This window comes from Lissotriton vulgaris, chromosome 8, assembly GCF_964263255.1.
Source record: "Lissotriton vulgaris chromosome 8, aLisVul1.2, whole genome shotgun sequence".
In the NCBI taxonomy this organism is placed as follows: Eukaryota; Metazoa; Chordata; class Amphibia; order Caudata; family Salamandridae; genus Lissotriton; species Lissotriton vulgaris.
Genome location: NC_141696.1, coordinates 565423388 through 565450356, shown reverse-complemented (window position 1 = coordinate 565450356; position 26969 = coordinate 565423388). Strand labels below are relative to the sequence as shown.

The following is a 26969-nucleotide window of genomic DNA, read 5'->3' as shown; positions in this document are numbered from 1 at the left end:
AGAACGGAGCACTTTAAAACGATGCTGCTGCACCAGACAAAGAGAAGATATTGTTTTAAAGTGGCGGTGCTGTAAGTACAGCTCACCGATTACAGTGGTGCAGTGCTAATCTGGGCGGACCAAATCACAACCCAGCGGTAGTACATATGTGCATACCCCTCCTCAATCATCAATAATGTCCAGGCTAGGGTAATGGCAGATGACTCACTTATCCACTCTGCCTCAGCGATCGGGGGAGTGTTGTAAATAGCGCTTCACACCACATAGGTGCTATTCTGAGCACAGAAGCAAAAAATATTTTTCCACGAACATTTGGAATTAGAAGTGGCCACTTTAAACGTCATGCCTCTCACTCTAAGACCTCAGCTGAGAGAGTCCAAGGGTTTGCAAATCTGCCTTTGGATTCTTTCTGAAGAGGAAGCCGAGCCACTACAAACAAGAAGTGCATGTGGTCTCGTGAACGCTCCGCCTGCCTGCCGAGAGCTTCACACACTTCAAAGGCTCCGCTCCGGCCCCCCGCCTGCACTTCGCACTCTCCGACTTCCCCTCCCACGGCCGCTATTCCCATTCACGCGCTCATTACCATTTGCTCCCGAGCCGCATTTCCCCTCCCCCTCCAATGCCAGGAGCTTGTTTTGTAAATACGCGTTGACAGCTGGGGTGGACAGATAGACAACCAGAATATATCCTGCTGGCTGGAACCCTTTGAACCCGGGGGGCTCTACCCTGCATACATATTACACTATCGCTGTATTCTCCGAGCCCTGTCTTGCCTGCATGTTTACAGTGTCTCAAAGCGCTTTGAAACGGCAGACAGGCAGCATACGAGCGACACATGACAATTTTTCAACACACAAAACAGTTCAGACACTCTTTGTCACTGCTGTTCTTTACAATGCTGCCCTTATGTGTTTGAAACCAGACCCCTGACCCCCAACCGCACACATAGCGCCCACAAATGTTAAGAGGCGCTCAGACCACCAGTCCGGTAATAGCGCCAGAGGTACTTGAGGCTGGGGTTGAGTTTGCATGACATTTTATTTATTTCCCTGTGCGCTTTGTTAGCATTAAGTGCAGACTTCTAGTTTCACAGAGCACTGTATAGACTGGATCGCTTCTGGGTGCTATATTTAAATGTAATGCTCTGAAGGATGTCCCAATGACAACACAGGAAATAAAATTGATATAAAGTAATTGCAGATCACACACTTTTCAGGTTGGGCAGGTCCAGCCCCTTTAGATTCATTTGCATCATGGTATTCGTAGTCTCTCAATTGTCATTCATTCATGCTCAGCACTGTAACTTTTCACAAACATATGTTGATTTTTCTTTAAGTTTTGTAAAAAAAAGCATCTACTCACAGTGTAGACAAGGGCACAGATCAAAGGGCAAGGGATAGAATTGCCTCTCGAGGGGCGCACGCACCCCCGCACAGGAAGCAAGACTCCGATGGACCATGTTAATATGCCTGAAAGCGTGAGAGCTACCCCGACAAATCAGCTCGTTCAACATTTAAAAGTGCTCGCCCCCGTTGAGGGATTCATTTCACGCGAGGTATTATGGGACTTGTGGTTTTTATAATTTCAATTCATTCATTCATGTTTTTTCGCCATTGTAATTCACGACATGTACGTACTTTGCTTTATGCTATACTAATCAGTTAAAAAACCCACACACTTCCTGCAGCAGCATCCCTCCCGCTCCAGACACCAGGGCCCCCTCCTGGAATTGGAGCCTCCCATATCCTCTGCTGCGTCAGCCCCCAGGGACGCTAAACTCCCATTGCTGTACCCCCCACATCCATACTCCTTCTTTCACCTCTGCTGAGATTTCATACAGGGGTTATAACTCCTGCTATAGGCTCCTGCTATTGATTTGCCCACAAGTAAGTATTTACTCTACCCTTCCCCTGTGAAGTCATGACTCTCTTGCCCCTTCCATTGCAAAATGCTGATTTTAGCCCCAAATACAATTTCTCCCATATGCCTTCCTTTAAACTGCTGTATTTCCAGATCGTGCTGCTACATTTAACTACACTTAACCGCACAACAGTTCATGTAACTTTAATATTTTTATAACTTTACAAACTTGTTTTTTGAGTGACATCACACTGGAAATGTCCAATGTCAACCTTGCGCTTGTCTTTCTTTTTTGCGATGTCACTCAAAGTTCATGTTAAGATAGAAAAGTTTGAGTGACATTACACTGAAAATGTCAAATTTCAACCTCATGCTTGTTGAGAAAGCACTTTTCAAAAGTCAGTCATGCGCTTCCTTCCACTTTCATTCACCCATCATTCATCCACCCATCCACCCGCTCTCCATACTTCCACACTTTCATCCATCCATTCATCCACCCACCATTTCAACCGTCCATCCATTCAGCCTTCCACACTTTCATCCACCCATCCTTCATCCATCCACCATTCTTCATTTATCCACCCTTTCATCCATTCATTCACCCACCCACCGTTTCACCCACCCATCCATTCAGCCTTCCACCCTTTCGAATATAAACGTTTGAGTGACATCGCACTCAATGTAACATCGCACTCAAATGTAACATCACACTCAAATGTAACAGCGGGCTTGTTCATTTTGATAGAACTCTTTGAGTGACATCGCACTGAAAATGTCCAATGTCAACCTTGCGCTTGTCTTTCTTTTTTTGAGTGACATCACACTGAAAATGTCCAATGTCAACCTTACGCTTGTCTTTCTTTTTTAGAGTGACATCGCACTGAAAATGTCCAATGTCAACCTTGCGCTTGTCTTTCTTTTTTGCGATGTCACTCAAAGTTCATGTTAAGATAGAAAAGTTTGAGTGACATTGCACTGAAAATGTGAAATTTCAACTGACATCGCACTGAAAATGTCAATTTTCAACCTCGCGCTTGTTGAGAAAGCAGTTTTCAAAAGTCAGTCATGCGCTTCCTTCCACTTTCACTGTTTCAAATAAAAGCGGCTATTGCAGTGCCAGGGTGCATATTCACAGCTTCTCCCTTGACTCTGGAATTAAAAACGCTTAAGGGTGAATACAAGTATGTGCAAGTTTGTGTGCTTTGGTACTGAGCGGGGGAGATGACTGGTTCATGAAGTCGTGCTAGTTTTGTTTATTGTGACACTGGGTTTTGGTCACATTATTACATACAAGGCCATGTTGAGTTGACTGATTTGATATGGTTCACTGCCATATTGTAGCACTAGGACTGTTGTTGACCGTTCTTATATTGGCACTTTTACAATTTTGTTTCCTGCACATGGTGCACATATTGGTTGATTCACTTTTCCGCCACTCATTGTCGAGTGTTAATCAGGAGGTCAGCACATCAGGGTTTGGGAGAATATCACCCTCACAACCCCTCACCCTCCCAACCCTCTCACCCTCACACACCATCACACCCTCGCCCTCACCCTCACACACCCTCACTCACTCACCCTCATACACCCTCATCAGCATAGCATAACAAAACATAGCATGGCATAACAAAAAAAGCATAGGATACACAACCTCACAACCCTCTCACCCTCGCTCTAACACACTCACCCTCACTCACCCACCCACCCACCCACCCTCACTCACCCACCCTCACTCACTCACCCACCCACACCCACCCAACCTCCCTCACTCTCACTCACCCTCACCAGCATAGCATAACAAAACATAGCATAGCATGAAAAAACAAAGCATAGGATAGGAAAACATAGCATAGCATAACAAAGCATAGCATAACAAAACACAACAAAACATACCATATCATAACAAAACATAGCATAACAAAACAAAGCATAGCAAAACAAAACATAGAACAGTATAACAAAGCATAGCATAGCAAAACAAAACATAGCAAAACACAACAAAGCATAGCATAACAAAACATAGCATAACAAAACATAGCAAAACACAACAAAGCATAGCATACATAACAAAACATAGCATAGCATAACAAAACACAACAAAGCATAATAAAACACAGCAAAGCATAGCATACCAAAACATAGCATACCAAAACATAGCATAACATAACAAAACATAGCATAACAAAATACAACAACACATAGCATAACAAAACACAGCAAAACATAGCATGGCTTAACAAAACATAGCAAAACACAAAGCATAGCAAAACACAGCATAGCATACCAAACACAGCAAAACATAGCATAGCATAACAAAACATAGCATAGCAAAACATAGCATAGCATAATAAAACACAGCAAAGCATAGCATAGCATAAAAAACATAGCATAACAAAGCATAGCAGAGCAAAACATAGCATAGCATAACAAAACATAGCATAGCATAACAAAGCATAACCTAGCAAAACACAACAAAACATAGCATAGCATAATAAAACACAACAAAACATAGCATAACAAAACAAAGCATAGGATAGCAAAACTAAACATAGCATAGCATAACAAAACAAAGCATAGGATAGCAAAACAAAACATAGCATAGCATAACAAAACATAGCATAACATAACAAAACATAGCATAACATAACAAAACATAGCATAACAAAACACAACGAAACAGCATAGCTTAACAAAACAAAACATAGCATGGCTGAACAAAACATAACAAAACATAATAACATAACAAAACATAGCATAACAAAACACAACAAAACAGCATAGCTTAACAAAACAAAACATAGCATGGCTGAACAAAACATAACAAAACATAATAACATAGCAAAACACAGCATAGCATACCAACACAACAAAACATAGCATAGCATAGTAAAACAAAGCATAGCATAATAAAACACAACAAAACATAGCATAGCATAACAAAGCAGAGCAAAACATAGCATAACATAGCATAGCATAGCAAAACATAGCATAGCATAGCATAACAAACCAGCATAGCATAGCATAACAAAACAAAACATAGGATAGCAAAACAAAACATAGAATAGCATACAGCATCACTCAGCACCACCACAGCATCACTCAGTGGCACCACAACATCACTGAGCTCCACACAGCATCAATCTGTGCAACCATTCAACATCAACTGGTTCAAATATGTTATCTCAATGTTTCAAGCTTTATTACAAATGTAACAAAAAGATGTTAATATTTGACATATGTTCTTGGATTTTCATCACAATAAAATACACTGAACATAATCTTCACAAATGTTATTTACAAAAGTTTAAGCTATTGCCATTATAAATTACAATAACTTTTATTTAAGTATTAATTATTAAACAAAATTAAAAAACATTGTTATTTGTAATATCAATACATGTAAGTCACATAAATACAACACATATTGCATTACAATTGCTATAGGTGTCACATTTGCGAGAGTTATAACTATTGGCATTGTAAATGACAAAGCTATTAATTTCGCAATTTTCAAAAACAAAACCTAAATAAAAAATGTGTCATTTACAATACCAATAGCTCTAACTTTCCTAATACGAGACCTATTGCATTGCAAATGCTTGTTTTGTTATGCACGGGGAGATTAAGTGATTTGCGCAGAATCACAGAATGTTCAACGTCATTGCAGAGACTCGAACCCAGTTCCCCAGATTCAAAGTTACCGCTCTAGCCGTTAGGCCAATTCCTCTCCCACAGACCACTGCCTACTCTTAAAAAATATAAAGAAAACTTTTCATTTTTCTTTTTGAAATGCATCCCATTTTCCTTTAAGGAACATGGGCTGCATTGTTTTTAAAGTAATTGTTTTATTTAAAAGCAATCACAGACATGGTGGTCTGCTGACCCCAGCAGGCCACCACCCCTGTGAGTTTAGCGATTCCCATTTGGTCGCAAATTGCGACCTACCTCATGAATATTAATGAGGCACGTTCATTTGCGACCCACAGGGAATCACAAATAGTGTAAAACACCTTGCTGTAAATCACTGTTTGGGATTACCTAATAGCGAATCGGAAAAATTCACCATTAGGTAATCGCAAACACAAAGGTATGTACATCTGGTCCCTAGAAAGTAGTGGTAATGCTTAAAACTGGCAAAGTGACCTGGCTTCAGTTTGAGCACATTACAATTACATATTATGTGTTGTCTGATTGGCTGTCTTTCTGGTTGCTGATGCTTTGCTCTGAATTGCTGCTGCCATACTTTCATTTCCACCTCCGGTGCTCTGTTACGTCAGGGACTACCGACTCGTTTGTGATCTCTTCTACTATCATCAGTGCAAAAAATGGGGGAGAGTTTGCCCGCCTACCTTTGGCCTATGACTGTTGGTTGGTACATGTGGCATTTTTATATAAATATTGGTGGAAGAGCATTGGGCAGTGTACATGAGGAATATAAAATGTATGGCAGTAATTCAGTCTAGCTGCCGGCTGGGGTTCCACCTCTCCTGTTGTTATGCTCAAAATTGGTGTGAACTATAATTTACTTTACATTGGTTTTGGAAATAAGATCATCTTAGTCACAATAGCTGATGTTTACAAGATATTTATCTCTAAAGTCAAAAGCCAGTTAAGGGCCATTCCATTACCTCCCAGTATGCATAACCATTTGACACTAAATTAAAACAAAACACTCAGGACAGCGCAAAGAAGACTAAAATGCATTACATGCAAAATAGCCAGCAAGCCATTCAAGAATTAAGACAGGCAATTGCTGTAACCAATCTTGTCTGTTAAATGGCAAAGATGCATACTGCCAAGGAGTGATACCCTCTGCCTTGATTGTGCTCATTATTTTGTTTCCATTATGTTGTGACCCTCACCCCGTCTTACCCTTTTTCCTCGCCCTCTACTTCACACCCCTTGCCCACCCAATCTTCCCAACTGAAGAGAAGGTAAGTACACTCAAAGTTAACTTCAGCTATTGAAATGCAGTGATTTGTTCCTGACACCCAGTGGGAGTGGCATTCCCTACGAAAAGAATGCAGTTTATTATGCCTGTGTTGTTGCTGTTTCCTTTGCTCTACTAGAAACTCAACAAAACATCAAATTGAACAATCATTGGCATAGCCAATAGGTCTCGCATTTGGGACCTTATATGTGCTTAGCCATGCAACAGTTAGTGTTGTTGCACCAAGGATATTCTGCTGCATAACTAAATACTTATAGGGTCCAAAAAGCGAGACCTATTTGCTATGCCAATGCTTTTGTGTTTTTTGTTGCTGTTTTGTTTAAGTTGCCAGATCTACAATAGCTGGCATGGTTTTTGTTAACAGTTCTTTGCATCAAATGAACTTGTTTTCATTGCTCGGAATGTTGTTTCCATTCTGGTTGTAGGAAGCAGTAACTCCCGGGGGTGTTGGGGCTGCCTAGCTGTGCGCGAGTGCCAAACTTTGCAAATGAGAAAAAGCCTGGTGCAGGTGCAATTTAAAAGTGTGGAGTGAGTAAGCCCCAGGCAGCATGACTCACTCACACAGGAGTTCATGCACTGCACCTGCATACTCAGCATGGTTTTAGGAAACTCGACCCACTCCCTCCCAGGCATCAAACACATATTTACCAAGAAACTATGAGAAGAACCTGCCTGCTGCACTGACGGCTAGTGATTTGTGTGCCTGGTGAAAGCGTGCACTGACGGCTGGTGGTGTTTGTGCCTGGTGAAAGCGTGCACTGACGGCTGGTGGTGTTTGTGCCTGGTGAAAGCGTGCACTGACGGCTGGTGGTGTGTGCCTGGTGGAAGCGTGCACTGACGGCTGGTGGTGTGTGTGCCGGTGGAAGCCTGCACTGACGGCTGGTGGTGTGTGTACCTGGTGGAAGCGTGCACTGATGGTTGGTGGTGTGTATGCCTGGTGGAAGCGTGCACTGGCGACTGGTGGTGTGTGTGCCTGGTGGAAGCGTGCACTGACGGCTGGTGGTGTGTGTGCCTGGTGAAAGCGTGCACTGACGACTGATGGTGGGTGTGCCTGGTGGAAGCAGGAGCGTTCACAGTGATAGAAGAGACAAATGAAACTTACCAAGATGGAGGGGAAGAAGGGAGGAGGGAGTGCGAGCAGAGGAGCCTTCACAGGATAGAAGACACAAATGAAACTACGGGTATAGGAGCATTCACAGCGATAGCAGACACAAATGAAACTGGGGGAGAAGGGAGGGGGAGTGTGAGCAGAGAAGCATGATTCACACCGATAGAAGGCACAAATGAAGCTAACCAGGATGGATGGGGGAAAGGGATGAAGCAGTCATTATTCCCGGGGGTGTGGGGGCTGCCTTGCTGTGCGCTGAACTTTGCAAATGAGAAAAGGCCTGGTGCAGGTGCAATTTACAAGTGTGGAGTGAGTGAGCCCCAGGCAGCATGACTCACTCACACAGGAGTTCATGTACTGCACCTGCATACTCAGCATGGTTTTAAGGAAACTCGACCCACTCCCTCCCAGGCATCGAACACATATTTACCAAGAAACTCTGAGAAGAGCCTGCCTGCTACATATACGGCTGGTGGTGTGTGCGCCTGGTGAATTCGTGCATTGACGGCTGGTGGTGTGTGTACCTGGTGAAAGCGTGCACTGACGGCTGGTAGTGTGTGTGCCTGGTGGAAGCATGCTCTGACGACTGATGGTTTGTGTGGCTGGTGGAATCGTGCACTGATGGCTGGTAGGAGCATTCACAGCGATAGAAGACACAAATGAAACTGAGGGAGAAGGGAGGGGGGAGTGTGAGCAGAGAAGCATGATTCACAGCGATAGAAGACACAAATGAAGCTGACCAGGATGGAGGGGGGAAAAGATGGCAGCTGTGCACGTGCACACACTCGTGAACGCAAGCTGGAGGCCAGCAAAAGCCTCTGGTGGTACTTTTAAAAGCCACTTACTAAATGTCTCAAATAGGTAGTGCATTGGCTGTCTCAGGCGAGACCTAAAAAGGAAGGTGCTAAAAAGAAAACGACCTGTCATATAACAGCAGTATGGTTCTCATTACTCAAATGGGTGTAATTTCTGATATTTATGTTTCCCTCGTCTTTATTGCTTGATTTTGCTCCCAAGAAAGTGTCACTCATAGTTGATGAATATCACTCATAATTACACTGAAATTATGAAAATGTCACACATAAGCGATCTGAAACCTTGGCAGCTATGATGGTACGCAGGTAGCTTCTGGAAATAAGAAACAAATATAACTTCCCTCTATCACGCAAAAATGTACTTTCACTTTTAGAAGTTACTAGAAGGTCTGTCACCCTGCCATGCTGGAGAAATGAACAAAGCAGGGAATTTGAATGAGAAGACCCCTATACTAGAAGGGAGTAATGTTTGTTAAGATGACAAGCTGACTACTCTTAATATGGAAGGGGTGTTGTAAAAAGAGGGTAAAGCTAATGGTGAGGACACAGCAGTTAACAAGTAAGCATGTATACTGTTAGAGACTTGCGTGCCACCGTGCTGCCTGCTCTGTGTTAAAAACAAAAAAGTTTTGGGAAAACAAAAGAAAGAGTACTGAGTATGACAATGGTGTATCTCGAGAGTAGAGAGTAACAGCAGCAGTATCAGATAATAGCAGCTATTGCTGTTTCAGTAAGCGATAAGCAACAGTAATCCACTTATTGAACAAAAATGAGTCATTTGTGATTTTTTTTCAGGTTGGGATGTTTCACTGGAGTCGCTTGTTCACACCTTTTCGGCATGGACTTTTCCCAAGTGCTAATAACCAGACACCTGTTCAGGAGGTTCTCCATCCTGCAGCTTCAGAGCAACAGGTAATAATATCTTGTTAGAGTATAGTCTGCTTTATTTAATCCATATGCTCCAAACTACTTTCATTGATGATATCAAACCAATCAAATATCTACTCTTAAAAGTTACCGATGTTTTCAAATGCTCTCATACTGACTTTCATCGAATAGCTCATGGTCGCTTCTGGTCCCTACAGCTTTATAATATTTCACAAAAAGAATCAGAGTAATGTAAAAGGTTTTATTGTGTTATTAAACATTGTAGTAAGCTGTCTCTTTGTGTAGTATATCAAAATGAGATACACTCTGCAAAGAGTCGGGGGTTCCCTTACAAGTGGCCATGGCTTGCTTTTGCAATCCTAAGGCGCTCTTTTTGGGGCTAGTGTGGTTGAGCAGCCTTAGGCTTATCAAAGAGGAGTGAGTGTAAGACATCCACAGCACACACACAGTCAGTAAATGACACGCATTACTCATTAGGGAGATCAACAACAATGTATTTAAAAAATGTCTCTATATATAAAGTTAGGCAACAAGATCATGAAAATCAGGTAAGTACTTTTTAGAGTAAAAAGAGCAGGTTTGAAGAAAACAGGTTTTTGATACTTTAAAGCGGAATTGTAGCACTTCACTGCAATGTTAACTTGGGAACAAAACATATGCTGCATACAGTCACTTCACGACTTACAGGACCCTTCTCCGGGCCTAAGGGTGAGTACAGGGCAAGGTCCCAGGCAACACCAATAGGTTACCTTGGGAGGCACTGGGGCGTCCAGGTGCAGTGGTGTGTTTTTCAGCATCGGGTGACTGTTATTTGTGACTTTTAAATTGTAATTGAAACACTTTGTGGTAAGGTTAACCTCTGGAGGAAAAACATGTATTGCATTTGAATACTCAACAGTGACTTACAGGACCAATCTTCTGGACTTAAGGTGTATATGGGGCAAGGTCAAAGGCAGCACCAGCAGATCACTTTGGGCAGCACTGGGGTGCCGGGTGCAGAGGTGGTTAACCGCATCGGGTGCCCAGTTCAAGTCATGGAGATCGGTCTGTCAGAAAAGACGCTGCAGGTTCAGTCTGGGGGAACAGTCAGGTGGAACCAACAAGTGGGCTCAACTCTTGCGATACTCTGGGGCATGGGCACACCTTTGATTCTCTTCGCCAGAGGTGACGGTGTAGAGGTTCTTTAGGCATCAGGATCTGATTTCCTGGTGCCAGGGCTCCCATAAATACTGAATTTTGGAGCATAAGGGGAGTATAGGGTAGTAGCCAATGGGCTACGTACCCCTGGGGTCACTACGCCCCCTTTATGACCAGTTTGTGAGGGAAGTGGGCATAACCCTCTCCCAGAGATCCTACATTTTCCATCATCAAGATGGTTGCTTCCGAAAAGCTGCATCCAGGTAGCCCCGTTCAGTGGTGGCCTGGGGGTGGAAACGCCTGTCCTGTCTAGCTAATTTCCCCAGCTGTCCAGGTGCCAAAGGGTTCTGAAAAAAGGGGATTGTTTCCTTTCTGTGAGAGAAGCCAGATTCACATACCAAAGACAGTGGGCCTCTTCGAAGATCCCTGGCCTTGGAATGCTAATAAACAGGTCATCCGGTGGGTGGGGGTGACAAGCACTTTCTGCCCAAAGCAGGCTTGTTTTATGGCCCCAAGAGACCAAAGACCCTTGAGGGTCAGAAACTCATCTCTGGTGGCAGGCTGGCTAGAACCAGTCAGTCAGCATACTAGTGGCTGGTAATTTTTCAGTGTGAACCTCTTAGGTGCCATATGGTTGCATGTATTACTCAATCCAACACTGGCATCAGTCAATCAATCAATCAATCAATCAATGACACTTATAAAGCGCGCTACATACCCGTAGGGTCTCAAGGCGCTGGGGGGGGGGCCGCTACTGCTCGAACAGCCAGGTCTTCAGCTTCTTCCTGAAGGAGAGGTGGTCTTGGGTCAGGCGCAGGTCGGTCGGGAGGGAGTTCCAGGTCTTGGCGGCCAGGTAGGAGAAGGACCTTCCTCCTGTAGTCGCTCTTCGGATGCGGGGGACGGCGGCGAGGGCGTGGTTGGCTGATCGGAGGTGGCGTTTGGGAGCGTAGAAGTTGACTCGGCTGTTGAGGTAGCTCGGGCCTTGGTCGTGTAGGGCTTTGTGTGCGTGGGTGAGGAGGCAGAAGGTGATTCTTTTGTTGACGGGGAGCCAGTGAAGGTCTCTCAGATGTCCGGAGATGTGGCTGGTTCGTGGGATGTCGAGGATGAGTCTGGCTGAGGCGTTCTGGATCCGCTGGAGTCTCTTCTGGAGCTTGGCGGTGGTACCGGCGTAGAGGGCGTTGCCGTAGTCCAGTCGGCTGGTGACGAGGGCCTGGGTGACGGTCTTCCTGGTCTCGGTGGGGATCCACCAGAAGATCTTCCGTAGCATGCGTAGGATGTTGAAGCACGCCGAGGAGACGTTGTTGACTTGCCTGGTCATGGAGAGGGAGGAGTCCAGGATGAAGCCCAGGTTGCGTGCATGGTCTGTCGGTTTGGGTGCGGTGCCCAGGGCGGGAGGCCACCAGGAGTCGTCCCAGGCGGAGGGTGAGGGGCCCAGGATGAGGACCTCCGTCTTGTCCGAGTTCAGTTTCAGGCGGCTGGTCGTCATCCACTCGGCTACCTCTTTCATCCCTTCGTGCAGGTTGGCTCTGGCGGCGGTGGGGTCGTTGGTCATGGGAGAGGATCAGCTGGGTGTCGTCGGCATAGGAGATTATGCTGAGGTTGTGTTTGCGTACGATGGCCGCGAGGGGGCTCATGTAGACGTTGAAGAGGGTGGGGCTCAGAGATGATCCTTGAGGGACGCCGCAGATGACTTCGGAGGCCTCTGACTTGTACGGTGGTAGGCGGACTCTCTGTGTTCTTCCGTCGAGGAAGGAGATGATCCATTCCAGCGCCTTGTCCTGGATTCCGATGTTGCTGAGGCGCCGTACTAGGGTGCGGTGGCAGACCGTGTCGAATGCCGCGGAGAGGTCTAGGAGGATGAGGGCCGCTGTTTCTCCATTGTCCATCAGGGCTCGGATGTCATCGGTGGCGGCGATGAGGGCGGTCTCGGTGCTGTGATTGGCTCGGAAGCCGGACTGTGAGGGGTCGAGGGATCCGTTCGTCTCAAGGAAGGCGGCCATCTGCTTGTTGACGGTCTTCTCGATGACTTTGGCTGGAAACGGGAGGAGCGAGATGGGGCGGTAGTTCTTGAGGTCGGTGGGGTCCGCTGTTGGTTTCTTGAGTAGAGCGCTGAGTTCGGCATGTTTCCAGCTCTCAGGGAAGATGGTGGTGTCGAAGGATGTGTTGATGATGTCTCGCAGGTGGGGTGCGATGACAGCGTCGGCCTTGTTGAAGACGTGGTGAGGGCAGGGGTCGGTCGGTGATCCGGAGTGGATGGAGTTCATCGTGCGGATGGTGTCTTCGGTGCTGATCGGGGTCCAGGCGTGGAGGGTGGTGGTGGGGGGTGGTTGTTCGGTCATGGGTTTATTATTACGAGATGTTTGATACCGAACATCCCTATTTTCAGTGGAGCCATCATGTAGCTGGGAAACTCGTTTTCACCAGTGTCCAGCACATGCTTTTAAAATGGCTTCCCTGATCCCTCATATCTACATTAATGGAACTCACCAGTATGGGGCCTTTCTTCTCAGGCAGGCCCTCACATGCAGTATAGTGCACCCTGCCTTAGGGCGGTAAGGCCTGCTGTAGGGGTGACTTACTTTACTGCATGCAGCATCGACAGGCATGCACGCAGGCTGTGTGCCATGTAGAGTTTTCACTTTTGTCTGCATCAAGAGACGCAGCCTGCAGTGGCAGTTTGCATGAGCGTGGTGAAGGGTCCCTTAGGGTGACACAATTTGTGCTGCTACCCTAGGGGACCCTCTTAGTACCTCGGGCTCTAGGTTCTCTGGGTATCATTTACTAGCGACTTACAGAGGGTTCTAAAGGTGCAGTCAATTGGGGAAAACAATTGTGCAGTTTAGGGAAAGAGAGCTGGCACTGGAGACCTGGTTAGCAGAAACCCTGTGCACTTTCAGTCGAAATCACATTATATATCAGGCAAAAGGCGGGGGGACCACGTCAAAAAAAGCACTTTGCTGCAAGCAGTATAAGCATTACAAATATTTTTGCTGTCAGTAACGGCTCAGTAGGATTGTGTTGCAATAATGCACAGCCTGGGTGTCTTCAGTAGATGAGCACTGTGGCTTATATGGTAATTTTTCTCGTTAACGTAAACTGGTTCCCTCATATTGGACATGTGGAGAGTGTGTTGTGACCTCTCCCTCTCTGCCCCCTACCCACCCCTCTCTCTCCTTCCCTCTTGGTACTGCCCACTCTGCTTCCTGGAGTGTGTGTTAGAATGTTCATGAGTCGTTACTGCCGCCAAGCTGGGTGCACCTGTTACTTATGCGAGAATAAAGTCGTACTTGGAAACCCATAAATGTAGTGGCTCTTTACTACATTTTCTGGCGACGAGGGCGAGGAGCTGAGCCAGGGTCAGCTTGGTGTCTACCCCCCTGGATAAATTTGAAGCTTGAGCGGAGTGGTTAATTGTGATGAAGGACTCATCGATTGAATTTGAAGGTCACTGGAAAGCAGACCGGTAAACCAGACTGTACTCACCAATGTGTTCCCTTTCGGGGGACGTAAGATTCTCGATTCCGTAAAGAAGCTGGAAGTCGGGTGTGAAGTTTGGGTGAACGTACTGGTGCCGTGTGGTGAAGGAAAAAACGTATCTTCCTGATTTGATGTCTGCTGGAGTTTCTGGTTCGTACAACCAGTTTCTGGAGAAAATGAGATGAAGAAATGAGTTAATAAGCTGCGTCGGGCGTTCAAAGGAGATTTTTGAAGCTGAAGAGGAGTAAGACCCGAGTGGATGAACTTTGAACGGAGAGAAAGTTCGTCAGGTGAGCAGCTGAAGCTTTTGTGGAAAGCTGAGAGGAGCGGGAGACGAAATTGCTGTTATCGTTCTCACCGCGTATTGAAGTGAAAATATGAGCCTTGGCTATGAAGTAGTAAGTGAAAGTACGTTACGTTGAGCAACTGAGGCGTATGAAGTGACGATTTATGTCGGGCGTTCCAATAAGATTGAGGCGGTGAAGAGGAGTAAGACCCGAAATGAAGAGCATTGAAATTGGCGAAATATCGTGAGGAGAGAAGCTGAAACTAAGGATAAGAGCTGAGCGGAGCACAGGCTAAGGCGAAAGTCCGTGGGTAATGGGAAGGAGTGAGACCCAAGTACGCGGCGAGAGCCTGTGAGGTGAGCTGTCTAAGTGCATGTGAAGAGCTGGGCTAAGCGGGGGACGATATTGGTGATAGTGAAAAGAAAAAAAAAGTATATTGAGCTCTGGAAAACGCCAAAGTCCTTACCTGAGGATAGAAACCCCTGCACTACAACATCGCCGCCATTCTTCCTGGCATCGCGTCACTCCCCTGCAGCACGAAACAAGACAGAGACAAAGAAAGAGGACAACTGTTAACGTCCCTGAGTGTGTAGCAGCGGAGTCTAGGCTGCGGAAGGGGGCGGAATATCCGGGGTGTGAACCGAACCTCTGACTAAGGAGGCACGCCGTCGTGGGAGAAGGCTCTATTATGAGGTGAGAAGGGACATGCGGATAGGCATGTAGGTCAAGTTGTGGCAGTTCCTAGCCAAGTGGGCACCGAGCGCCAGCTGAGATTCTGGGAGAAGAAAAGGCGGGGAAATTCTAAAGAGGAATGGAAAAGGTTGAAACACGGCCCCTGCTGTGAGCTGTGCTGAGGAGACGGTGTGTTCGGCACTTCTCCGAGAAGTGCTCTCAGACAGAATCTGTTCCAAGTATTGAGCTTGTCGGTTGGACTAACCACCCTTGAAAGAGTTGAGGTAAGACTTTGTGAGGAAAACTTGAGATTAGAAAAGAAAGGTGTTATGAAGATGAAATCTGGATGAGTTAGTCCCCTCTTCCTGGAAATTTAATATTACGAGGGTACTCAAGTAATTATCTGAGTAATGAGGAGAGTATACGCGTGTGGAACCTTGGAGGAAAGGGATCGTCACTGGTCCTTAGCTATACTTCACAGTCGCGTTTAGCCTTGGAAACATTGTGAGGAGCGGGGAACGTATCACAGTGTGTGGTAATCATATGAAGCTGGACAGCAGCAGTGCATTGAGCTGTGTGAGGTTTGTGAAAGGAACCACTGTGGCGGAATCAATACTGACTAGAGGCAGCACGTCCTGTTAGGGACACTCAAACTCCTTGCATCTGTGACAGTGGATTCACAAGGGCCATAGACCTACTGACGGCGCGTTCAACACTTATTCAGTGATTTCAGGGAGGGGGAACAAGAAGGGCAATAGAAGGTGGAGTAGGTAACGTGACCTTCACATTTTAGAACCCCCAGCGCCCACAGCCAGTGCATTACTATTAATCAGATCAGGGCGACAGAGCACTATACAAAAGTGCACCCCTACCGCCACCTGTCTGATCGAGGTGGACATCATATCTCCACGTGAATCCCTAGATATAGTTTGGAAAATAACATGGAGAGAGCCCTTAGGTATAATTTTCCGCCATCAGTGCCGTGTATGGAGGGAAATAAAAGAAACATGGCAGAATGGGGTGAGTGGAAAGAGTATGTTGAGATGCACATATCAGTTGTTGAGGAAGAGAATGTAGCTCTTATACCAGAGGAAAAGGCTGAACCATCATTTCACAGTCTAGGAACTGAAGGATGGAAGAAGTACCACGAAACTAGAAAAATGCTCGTGAAGGGGCCACACCGAAATGTGTATAAAGACATCTTGTGTGCATGGGATGAATATGGAAAACAGGTCTCGTGGGTAAAGGCACAAAGGGGTGAAGTGATCAAGGATAAAATGGATAGCCAAGAGGAAGTTAACACTAGGAAAATAAACCCGGAGTGTACCATCTTCCTAGGTGGAGTGAAGACAGAAATGGTCTCAGTTTCAGGAAAGCATTATAAGTTGGTAAACAAGAGGGAATGGAATAGAGAATTAGCAAAAAAAGATGGGGATGAATTTAAAGAGACCAACATATCCCTCAAAACATACACTGGGGAGAACTTTGACGTAATAGGTTACAAAGTAATGGCTTTAATGCACAAGGGAAAGAATACTTGGAGTACCCCACATATAACGGAAAGAGGGTCCACCATGCCAGGGAGGAAGGATCAAAAGAAATTGAAAATAAAAGGTAATGGAAGAAGAAAAGAACATGAAATTGAACTGGCGCTTATCCAAAGAGAGCAGGGAACTAAAAGTGAAGCACAGAATACTCATGCGCCGACATCTAAGGGTTCGTGTAATATGGAAGAAGCTGCATGTAATAAAGAGTATGGAAAAGAAGTTGAGAGACATGAGAGAAATGACAGTGAAGAAATAGGTGGGGAAAAAGGAGAATTCGAAAGAAAAGGAGAATGTGTTATCACTACAACTAATGAACGGCAAGAGATAGAATGTAAGGGAAACCAATTCAAGCACAAAGGGACGTGGCTAAGAACCACATCGTCAGAGTCCAGGAACAAAATGATGGAGGAATATGAAGACAAATATGAGCAAGAAAGAGATATTGATCTCCACAGACTGGGACGTGAGAAAACAGTTAAAGGGAGAGTGGCCGACATGGTTACAACCAAGGGTGAAACATGGATCGCTCACACGGCAAGCAATAAAGGTTGTAGAAAAGTAGTAGCAAAGGATGAACTAAAAAGAAAATTAGAGACGTGCCAAAGCTGGGTGGACGAAAGAGAAATACGAAAGAAATGCGAGAGGAAAGGCGGAGGAAGTGAATTTGCGAAAAACTGAGAATTCGAGAGAAAGGGAGAGTGCACAGAAAATGCAACCATTGAGCGAGGGAAAATAAAATGTAGGAGTAACCACTTTAATTGCAGCGAGATGAGGCAAAGTTCCACATTGGAGGAGTTCAGTATTGAAACAAGGGAAGAAATTGTGGACTATGGAGGACAAAAAAGAGTAATGGATTTAAGTTTCCGGGAGGAAAAGGATGAGAATAAAGCTAAATATTTTCTATGGCATCACAGAGGTGAGATGGAGAGTGAGAGTAGGGAAATGCAGAAAATGCTAAAAAGTATCTCACTAAGAGGCATGTCAGGGAAGAAGGGTCCACTTGATAATTATCTCAGCAAGCGGGAATGCCGTGGCCCAGGAAATACAACAGAGTTCTTCCAGCGGAGTCAAGGAAGTGAGCAGGATGACAGACTGAGGTCAGCTGAGGCTGATGACAATGATCCGGAAATTGTTTGAGACGGAGTAAGTAAAGGTCTGGACTCTGCCTACGGCAAAGGTATGGAGGGTAGGAGAGGGACCAGACCAGTCAACGAGGATGACATTGAGAGAGAGAGTCCTATCATGTCTGAGGGATCAGGTGGGGTGTGTCGGGGCCCCAGTTACTGCCAAGGACGAATACAGTGGTATCGCCTAGACACACTCCCTGATGGGTACATGAAGACTTGTGGAGGAGCACTAAATTACAGGTCGGAATAACCGCACAGTTTGTTCACACTCAGAGGAGCCTAAGGGAGACATTGAGGTTGCACTCTTCCCTGCCTCCCACCCCTGCCTTCAGACTCATCCCGCTGTCAATAGAGGCGCTGAGGCGGGGTGGCAGAAGTGGACTTCAAGGGACCGGCCCCACTGGCTACACCTATCGTAGTATAAAAGGTGTTCATTCTTAGGGGGGGTAAGGTCAGTACCCGTTGCGGATCCAAGTGGACCAAAGGGACCATTTGCTCTAGACTATTTCCCATCAGTTCCACACTTAAGTATAGTGTTAGTTTCACAGTTCGTTGTCTTTTGGTTGCTGTGATTAAGCTCCTGTGTTCTTTGTCCTCCTCCCTCCTCTTCCCTGCCACCCGCCTCCTCCCCACACCTCTTCCACTTCTCCTCCTTTAACCCCTTCTCCATGCATACTTTCGTTGTCATTCCTTCTCCCCTGTCCGGAGCCTCTCATCTCCTTCTCCTCTGTTTCCTTTAGGGGGGAAGGTGTGTTGTGACCTCTCCCTCTCTGCCCCCTACCAACCCCTCTCTCTCCTTCCCTCTTGGTACTGCCCACTCTGCTTCCTGGAGTGTGTGTTAGAATGTTCATGAGTCGTTACTGCCGCCAAGCTGGGTGCACCTGTTACTTATGCGAGAGTAAAGTCGTACTTGGAAACCCATAAATGTAGTGGCTCTTTACTACAGAGTGTTAGTGCAGGAATGGAATAGTGGTCTGAATGGTAACCCATTGCTGTGCGAGTTTTTGTTATGTGTTGTTTGTAAGGGCACACGTATTGTATAAACAATTGAAAGAATATACTAAAAGGTTAGAGTAAACTGTAATCATTCTGTTTTTGGAAGAAGACAATTACACAATGTCAGTTTCTTCTTTCCTGTCATAGGATGTTAACTGTGAGACCAGTGATGTTTGCCATCATCAGCTCATCTTTTTTATGTTTTGTAAGTAACTGTCATTTATGACCAGTGAAGTTTAGGCGCATCTTGTTTCCATTTTATTGATGCAGAAATGGGTCGAGTCCACATAGGGAAGGGTGTCTTTTTTCTTTGTTGTGTGCTGCTGGTTTTTCTGGGTTTTGTAAAATATTTTTATAAGTGGTTTTCAAGATTTTTCACCTTAACAACTTTTCTTTGAGCACACAGTTTGATACAATTCACTATTGTCATCTCTTTAAAACAAATGCTAAGGGCACCCAGCACATTTAAGAATTTGAAAGGTGCCAGTATATGGGTTGTAAATTTCTGTGGCCTTCTCGAGGATGCAAGCAGTAGAAGAGAGCTCAACGCTGCATTAAATACTGCCCATGTGGTCAGTTTGAGAATTCCTAAAGGCCGCTGATATGAAAAGCCAACAGCTTATGACAGAGTCTGTCACATATCAGGCGTGGCCTAAATAAGCCTGCAGGAATTGGACAGTCAGTCACATTCCTTACACCTTTCTGTATGAACTGGTAGGACGGAAGAAGAAGTAACCACACGTGAGACTCACCTATGACAGGCTGTAGGTTTGGAGCAGCATTTGTTACATGACTGGCACTCATCTGGTAGGCCGAGGCGCCATGTATAATCTAAGACACCGAGCTGCCGATTACAAAAGCAAAACTATTGTGGATCATTTATTTGATCACATGCTTCATCCATGTATTGTTCTCTGGACGTAATGCTCCCTTTGTCCTAATTATAGTATACAAAGCGTGATCGATTGAATGCTTGAAAAAACCTCAGTCACTTGTGATTACTTTGGGCCACATCCCAGTCCATTGTTGTTTTACCCTCCATGCCAACTCAGCCTGTAGCCAAATATATGTAAATCAGTCTTGAACCTGTTCCGATGGGAACAGTCCAGCCTGAACTGCCAAACCAGGTCCTCCCTGAACTGGAACACAAGCATCCTGGGGCCAGTTTCACCCTTATTATGTACTCATCAGTCGGGTATAGTTTGGTTCCAGTGACACAGTGTAGTAGGGGCCCATGTCTGGGCATGCCCGTCCCACTTAGAGCAACATATTAAAGTATACAAAAAGTGATGGGTCACAACTGTGCCACTGGAACCAGCTATACCCGGCTGAAGAGCCCATAACAAGGGGGAAACCGGTCCTGGGTTGCTTGTGTTCCGGCTCAGGGAGGACCTGGACTAGTAGTTTGGGCTGGACTGTTCACATGAGGAACAGGATCTAGACTTATTTACATATGAGTGGGTCCAAACTCAGGTGTACATAGTGGGTAAACAATGGTGGATTTGGATGCAAGCGATTGCCAGTGGCTCAGATTAATTCAAGCATTCCATCCATCACCTTGTTCTTTTTCCCTTTTTTTTTAAATGCTTGAATATAACTGATTTCTCGTAGGTTAGAGTACTAGGCGCTTAATTCTCCAATATAGAAAGGTTAGAGGTACCTTTCCTAGCTGTTATTTGCAGATCAGCATCTGAAGTGTATCCTTTAACCTTTCCTTAATTAGCTTTTCAAATAAAAAACAATCAAACAATTTTAGTTTATTGCCAAAATGTAGATTTTACTGTAAAGCTACCCCCATTGTTTATTATCTGAAATACCCATCATTTTTATGAAAAGATGTCAGTAACAAAACATGAAGACTCCTCATCTAAAATCATTTTTGTCTCTTGTACCTTTCAGGATTTCTGTTTCCTATGTTTTGTCTCCCATTGCATCTATATTTCCTTTCCCTATTACCCCCGCACATTTGACTGCCTTTTTTAGGTCTAGGCCTGCGTAGGCTGCGCATGCGCAGTCTCGCTGGCGAGATATCATGATTTCAGGTGAGTTTCACTGGCGGGCTTTAAGCCCCGCCCCTCTTACCATTGGCTGGCGTCACCTTTTAGGGTAAATGGTGGCCAGCCATTGGAAAAGAGCGTCCTCTGACGTACACTTTTTTCTTTGTAGTCTGTCCCCCTGACTTACTGCTAGCGTAAAAGGTTTGTTTTCTTCTTTATGGGTCCAAACAGATGGCTTCATAAAGAAGATAATAAGCCTTTCACACCAGCAGGAAGTCCGGCTGAGTCCGTCCAAATGGGATGGCTCCAAAAGAGAAAAGTCTCTGTCTGGCGAGCGCTTGTTCTGTACGGTCAACAAGAGGATTGTGCTACTATAGTAAGCTAAAAACTGACTTGTAAGAGAGACCTGAGGAGGTCCTACATCTGTCCGCTTTCTATATCCATAAGCGTAAGGCAGCCTAACAGACAACATTATCGGTGTTCGATTGCTGATCCTTGGAGGGCGGGGCTCGAGCTTGCACAAGACGTCCTCCTAGCGAGGCTTCCACTGCTGCAGGCTCGAGATCCATGATGTCTCTGCGCGCTGCGGTAAGTCCCTGAAAAAAACGGATTATGATAATGCCAGTAGGAGGCACCCATTTTGTGATGCAGCCCTGGATCCGGAGGCTGTTCATGGTGCTCGACTGCAGTTCCCTAGTATCGGCTTGTCTGAAGGGCAAAGCGGGTAGCACAGCCTTGACCTCAAGGGGGTTGTGCTCTTCAAGTGTCTAGCGGGCGCCAGTTGGGAAGAATGCCTGTGTTCACGCTGTCAGCTGGGTCCTGTTGTTTACCATCTTCAGATTGATTCTGTAGAGGGAAAAAAATCATGTACTTATCAGTATCACGCGCCAAGCAGATTCCTTAGTGTGTTGGCTCTGTTTAGGAGCATTACACAGTTTTTTCCACAGGAGTGGCGAAAACAATATGCGTTATGTTTATATACTATATCCACAAGGGAACTGTCGACACAAAAGAACGCGATAGAAAAGCTATTGAGGCTTACGTTGTTTACAAACAGACCACATTTGAAATTATGGTTTGGGAAGTTATAGGGTGGTTAAGAACCCCTTGTAGAGTTTCTGTAGCCAGAAAGTGATGGGGTGTTTTACTGTTAAGGTATTTGCGGTAGATTCAGTTGCTGTAGTATCTGTGCGTAATCTCCTTGGACGCTTTTTAATTTAGTGGGCCAACCTGCCTACCAGGAGCGTTGTGTGCCTCTTGCAGGTTATATGTTCGCATCCTAGGCAGGAATCCCAATCAGTTTAATGTGTTTGCAGCATGTTCTAATTTCCTATGCTAGTAAAGTAGTTTAGTAGGTTGTGTATCTGTTGGTAATATTTGCCTGTAACTTGCAGAATATACGTTCAAATAATCGCAGGTTTAAATGTAATCTTCCTGCTAAGGTTGATTAAAATAGGTGGTTTGCTAAGCCTTCTAGATTATTTTTGACACCATGCTGCAGTGCGGCCACTCATACATCTGAAGAAATGGGAAGACGCGTCCCCCCACTTTGACTCTGCATTGTCTCCCCTAGAGGAAATCTATTGTTTTCTAATGAATTTGTGTACTCTACTGGCATTTTCAGAAAAAGGGACGCTGGCTTTGTTAGTGGCATACTCAGGCGGTTCCTCTCAAATGTAATAAAGTAAGCATTTGAGTAGATTCTTTTTAGTTCAAGCCTCGAAAGACCTCTTGTTTTCGAGTCAAAAGGTCAGGCCTTGAAAAATACTAGAAATGTTGCCAGACCTGCATGACCAGTAACCTTAGTTATTTACGGGAACAAAGAGCAAGCAATTCCCCTAACTTTTGAAAATAACATTTTACAAATATATTTTTTTGGCCAGGATTTGCCTACTACATTTTTTTATTTTGCAAGTATATTTTAACTCATACATTTATATCAAGATGCCTCACTGGACCAGACTTCACTTAGGCTTTTGCTGAAAAAAGACTCAAGCAATGGAAAATCTTCAGCAAATAAGGGCCTGAAACTTTTCAAATATTGCAGTTACACCTCCTCTCTAAAAACGATCAAACCTTTCAAAAGAATGGCACCAGCATTTACATACATTACATAATACAGATTTCCTCTAAAGGTATTTGTTCATACTTGACAGTATAACACTCCCTGAACTCAAGAGAGGTATTTCAAGAAAGTTTTCCTCCTCAAAATCTTTAAAAAACACATACCTTATGTTGAAGGCAAGAGTGATTGTGTCTGTAAATCTCGGATGATTGAAATTTCATGTGCTGGCTCAATCGTCCTTCCAAAATCTAATTGTTACTGAGTAGTAGATACTTTAGTACGAAAGATGTCTGTTTCTTATTACAACATATGTATTTGTGAAATGGAAATATTAAAATGTAATAAAAAGATTGCCCTTTGAATACATTTTGACTGGTTGGGTGTCTTCTGGTGTTCTGGTGTTGTGATTGATGTTTGTACTTTGAATGACTTTGGGTGATGGAATCACAGTTCCCTGATCTGAAACTGCACAGCTTGCCACGCCAAGTTCAGTTAAATTGTTCAACTGGATGGCTAACAATTGCATAGATATATGAATAACAAAATGTTATTTTCCGGGATCATAACAAGAAATCGCAGGGAAGGAGTGAACCTTGGGAAGGGTCTAAGTTCCTGTGTGTTTGTGATTTTTAGTGCAACTAGTATTATTTTTATAGTACAGTTGGGTTACATAATTGCAACGTCAGCTTAGGCCCCACATTCCTCTAAGAAATTAATTTGTTGAGTCATTGTCCCCGTAAATAATTTCTGCCCCGCCCTTTCTCCACGCCTGCAGATTATTTTTTAACGTGCCTGCTTATATTTTTTGGCCAATCATATTATTCAGTGTATGTTTTGTTGAAGAGCCCATTACAATATTTCACTGTAATATGCCTAGAGACACGGATCAGAAGATTTACAATAGTTAAAGAAGTCAAGGAAAAGGTAATTAGTGGAAGTGCGTGTAGCAGAACTTCTTATTTCAGAAAGTGTGGACTAATGCTTTAATTTTACCTTTGCATCTCAAGGCCAGCCCACCACCATCCAGTGAAAAACTAAAAGGCAGAACACGTTGAAAGGCAGACTGACCCTTCATATGTTGAATAAGACCATTACCCCACAGGGCATTGTAGTCTATGATGTAACAACCATCACAGATAGTATTTGAAATCTCACTTCTAGCGGTTGTAGATCTCAGAAGCGTAGACGCAATCTTCATGGCGACGGTTGCACATCGTGGTTGCTGCAGAAGGTGCGTTGACTTCACCAGTGCATGCCAGAGCTCTACTTGCACAGAGCTCTCATTTTTTTGGGTATGGCTCTGTGGATCCGTGGATAAGTAAGGCCTCGGATCTTGCCAGCTTAGGGTTAACTAAACTGAATGTGTGGCGGAAGGAAAAAAACATACTATAGATGTGATCTCAGTTTTTATGTTTAGTGTCTCGTCAAGCATTAACTCGTTTTTAGACTTTAGTAGGCACAGAAATCCTTACATTTCTGCGCCCAAGAATGCTGTGGCATGAAATGTGGTGACTCTGAAAATGCAAGCAGGTCCATGTCTTGCCACAATTGAGTTGGTCTCTCTCTAAACCACCTTCTTTTATAAAGTCACAGGGTTTGGTCAGAATGTTTATAATATTATATGGTATCCCCCACCAGTTCCACCTCCCACCCAAAATTGTCCTCCGTATGTAGATCTAACTAAAAGGTGGTCATATTGAGCCAGAATATGTTTGAAGATATTAATCTTCTTAGTTGTGTTCCTGCAGCTGATAAACAAATTTCGCATTATTAATTAGAGGGATCTGAATGGTCAGACATGTCAAAATATGTCCTATGTCCTTGAGTTAGGGGTATTTCGTCTTTGAGTTTCCAGGCCTTTGAGAGCTTTAAAAAGCTTATTGTTTCAAAACAGCTGAAGGGATGCAACGAGAACACACTCAGCAATTTAAATAAAACAAGCATTAAAAAATGCTATGGGTCTCGCCTTTCATTAAGTCAAAGCCATTTACTTTGTTATACAATACCATTAGCAAAGTAAATGGCTTTAACTTAATCAAAGGTGAGACCTATTGCATTTTCAATGCTTGTTTCGATTGGCCTGCCAGTCTGAGGCTCACTTCCCCTAAAATAATCTACTACTTCATAGCTCAGTGTTGCAGCTTCTTCATTGTCTTGTGAACCAGTTTCACGTGGGTTAGAAGTGCCTCCTGTTTGTGAGACCATTTCTTCCACCACTTTATTATTCCAGTTAAAATAGTCATCTGTTGTTGGTAAAGGTGTTCAATCTGCTTTGTTGGTAACCACGGACATCATAACAATATGTTCGAGGCATATGGGCTGCTGAATTCATATCTGTGCATAGATTGCCGCCTAGTGTTGGGTCCGTATGATTGCACCTTGTTGTCCTGGAAGAGTCTTCGAAGTATCACGAGATAGGTGACTCCTCCCCTGGACTACAGTGCGCATGGGCATCTTCTCCATCCTCAGATTGTTTTTTTCCGCCATTGGGTTCGGATATTATTCCTATACTCCAACTTCGGAATCGAAACAAAAGTTTTCTAAAGGCCAAAAGGCCTTCAATTTCGACGGTATTGTTCTCGCTCGGTACTTCTCGACTCAATCAAGCTTTCCATCTCGAACCGGTCGTCGACGCGGGCCGTTGGGCCTTTTCGACGCCGCGTGGGCCTGCTGCCGATGGAAAGGAGCCCGTTCAAAAGGTGCCCACAATGCCACTCCAAGTTCCCGTATACTGATAAACACTCAGTATGCAACAAGTGCCTATCACCAGACCATAAGGAAGAAACCTGCCCAGCCTGTGCCCAATTCCGTTCGAAAAAAACTATACGGATTCAACGGGCCGCTAGGCAAGAGATGCAGTAACAGGCACCGGAACCGGACAACATCTTCGATGATGACAAAGAACTTCCAGAAGCTCCAGATTCGGACCTAGAGATCGTCACCGTCGAGGACTACTCGGACTCCGACGATGAGATCCCACCGGGGCAAATCGTGAGTACACTGCCACCGACACCAATTACCCAGTTATCGAAGGCTCCGGTCAAGGCATCACCAAAAGGCCTTAGCCAAGATCAAAAGAAACATTTGCCAGGCTCCGAAACCAAAAGCTAAGCCTTCAGAGAATCCAGGGCCAAGTAACGTGATCCCACAGAAGGTTCCAGAACCCAAGAAGGTCGTCGACCCGAAGGGCGTCGAACCGAAGAAGGCCGTACAGCCTAAAGGCGTCGACCCAAAGAAAACCGTCGACCCAAAGGGCGCCGAACCAAAGCAGGCTGTCGAGCCAAAGAACGCCGAACATAAAAAGGCCGTCGAGCAAAAGAAGGCCACCGAGCCGAAGGGCGCCGACCCGAAAAAGGCCGTCGAGCCAAAAAAGCCGACTGTGCCGAAGGTCGCCGAACCGAAGAAGGTCGCTGACGTAAAGGGTGCCGTATCGAAGCCTGTAATCCGGCCGGAGAAGGCTATCGAACCAAAGACAAGCCTTCCAAAAACACCAGTCGATCCAAAAAAAGCCATCGGCAAAGGACAATCAACCAAAAAAACCTGTCGAGCACAAGAAACGTGTCGAACCGAAAGACCCGGTCGACCCGAAATCACTCGTCGACCCGAAGAAAGGGTCAGAGCCGAAGAAAAGCAATAAGGCACCAAAAGTCGTAGAAATAGAAGGGGTTGTCGACCCAAAGGCACCAAAAAAGTCAAAACCAAGGACAGTGGAAGAAGAACTTTTCCATCCAGATCCATCAAACGACCAGGCAAAAATATATATTAATCTGAGACTGGTAAAATCACAATCCTACACAGGAAGAAGAGACCACTGGACACTGACTCTCTTTCCCCCATTCCTCTAAAGAAGAAGGACTTTGGAACTTCTCCCTCTAGACCTTTCATTCCTTTCTATCCCACTATGCCTACTACGCCTTTTGCTCCTTGCTCTCCTTCTCACTATGGGGACAATGATGGAAACACAGGGGAGGATCCTCAGCATGATTATGATTTTCCAGAAGATCCTAACCCCCAAGATGAACCATGGGGGGAGCCAACTGAC

At 45.0% G+C, this 26969-nt stretch overlaps 1 protein-coding gene across 1 annotated transcript in view; it reads left to right on the top strand.

Moving 5' to 3' along the window:
* Positions 1-26969, top strand: part of UBAC2 (UBA domain containing 2) — an 873507-nt gene that overhangs the window by 656358 nt on the left and 190180 nt on the right. The window contains exon 8 of the mRNA XM_086934381.1: positions 9530-9646. Within this exon, the coding sequence (XP_086790507.1) occupies positions 9530-9646 (117 nt within the window). The remainder of the gene's footprint in view (positions 1-9529; positions 9647-26969) is intronic.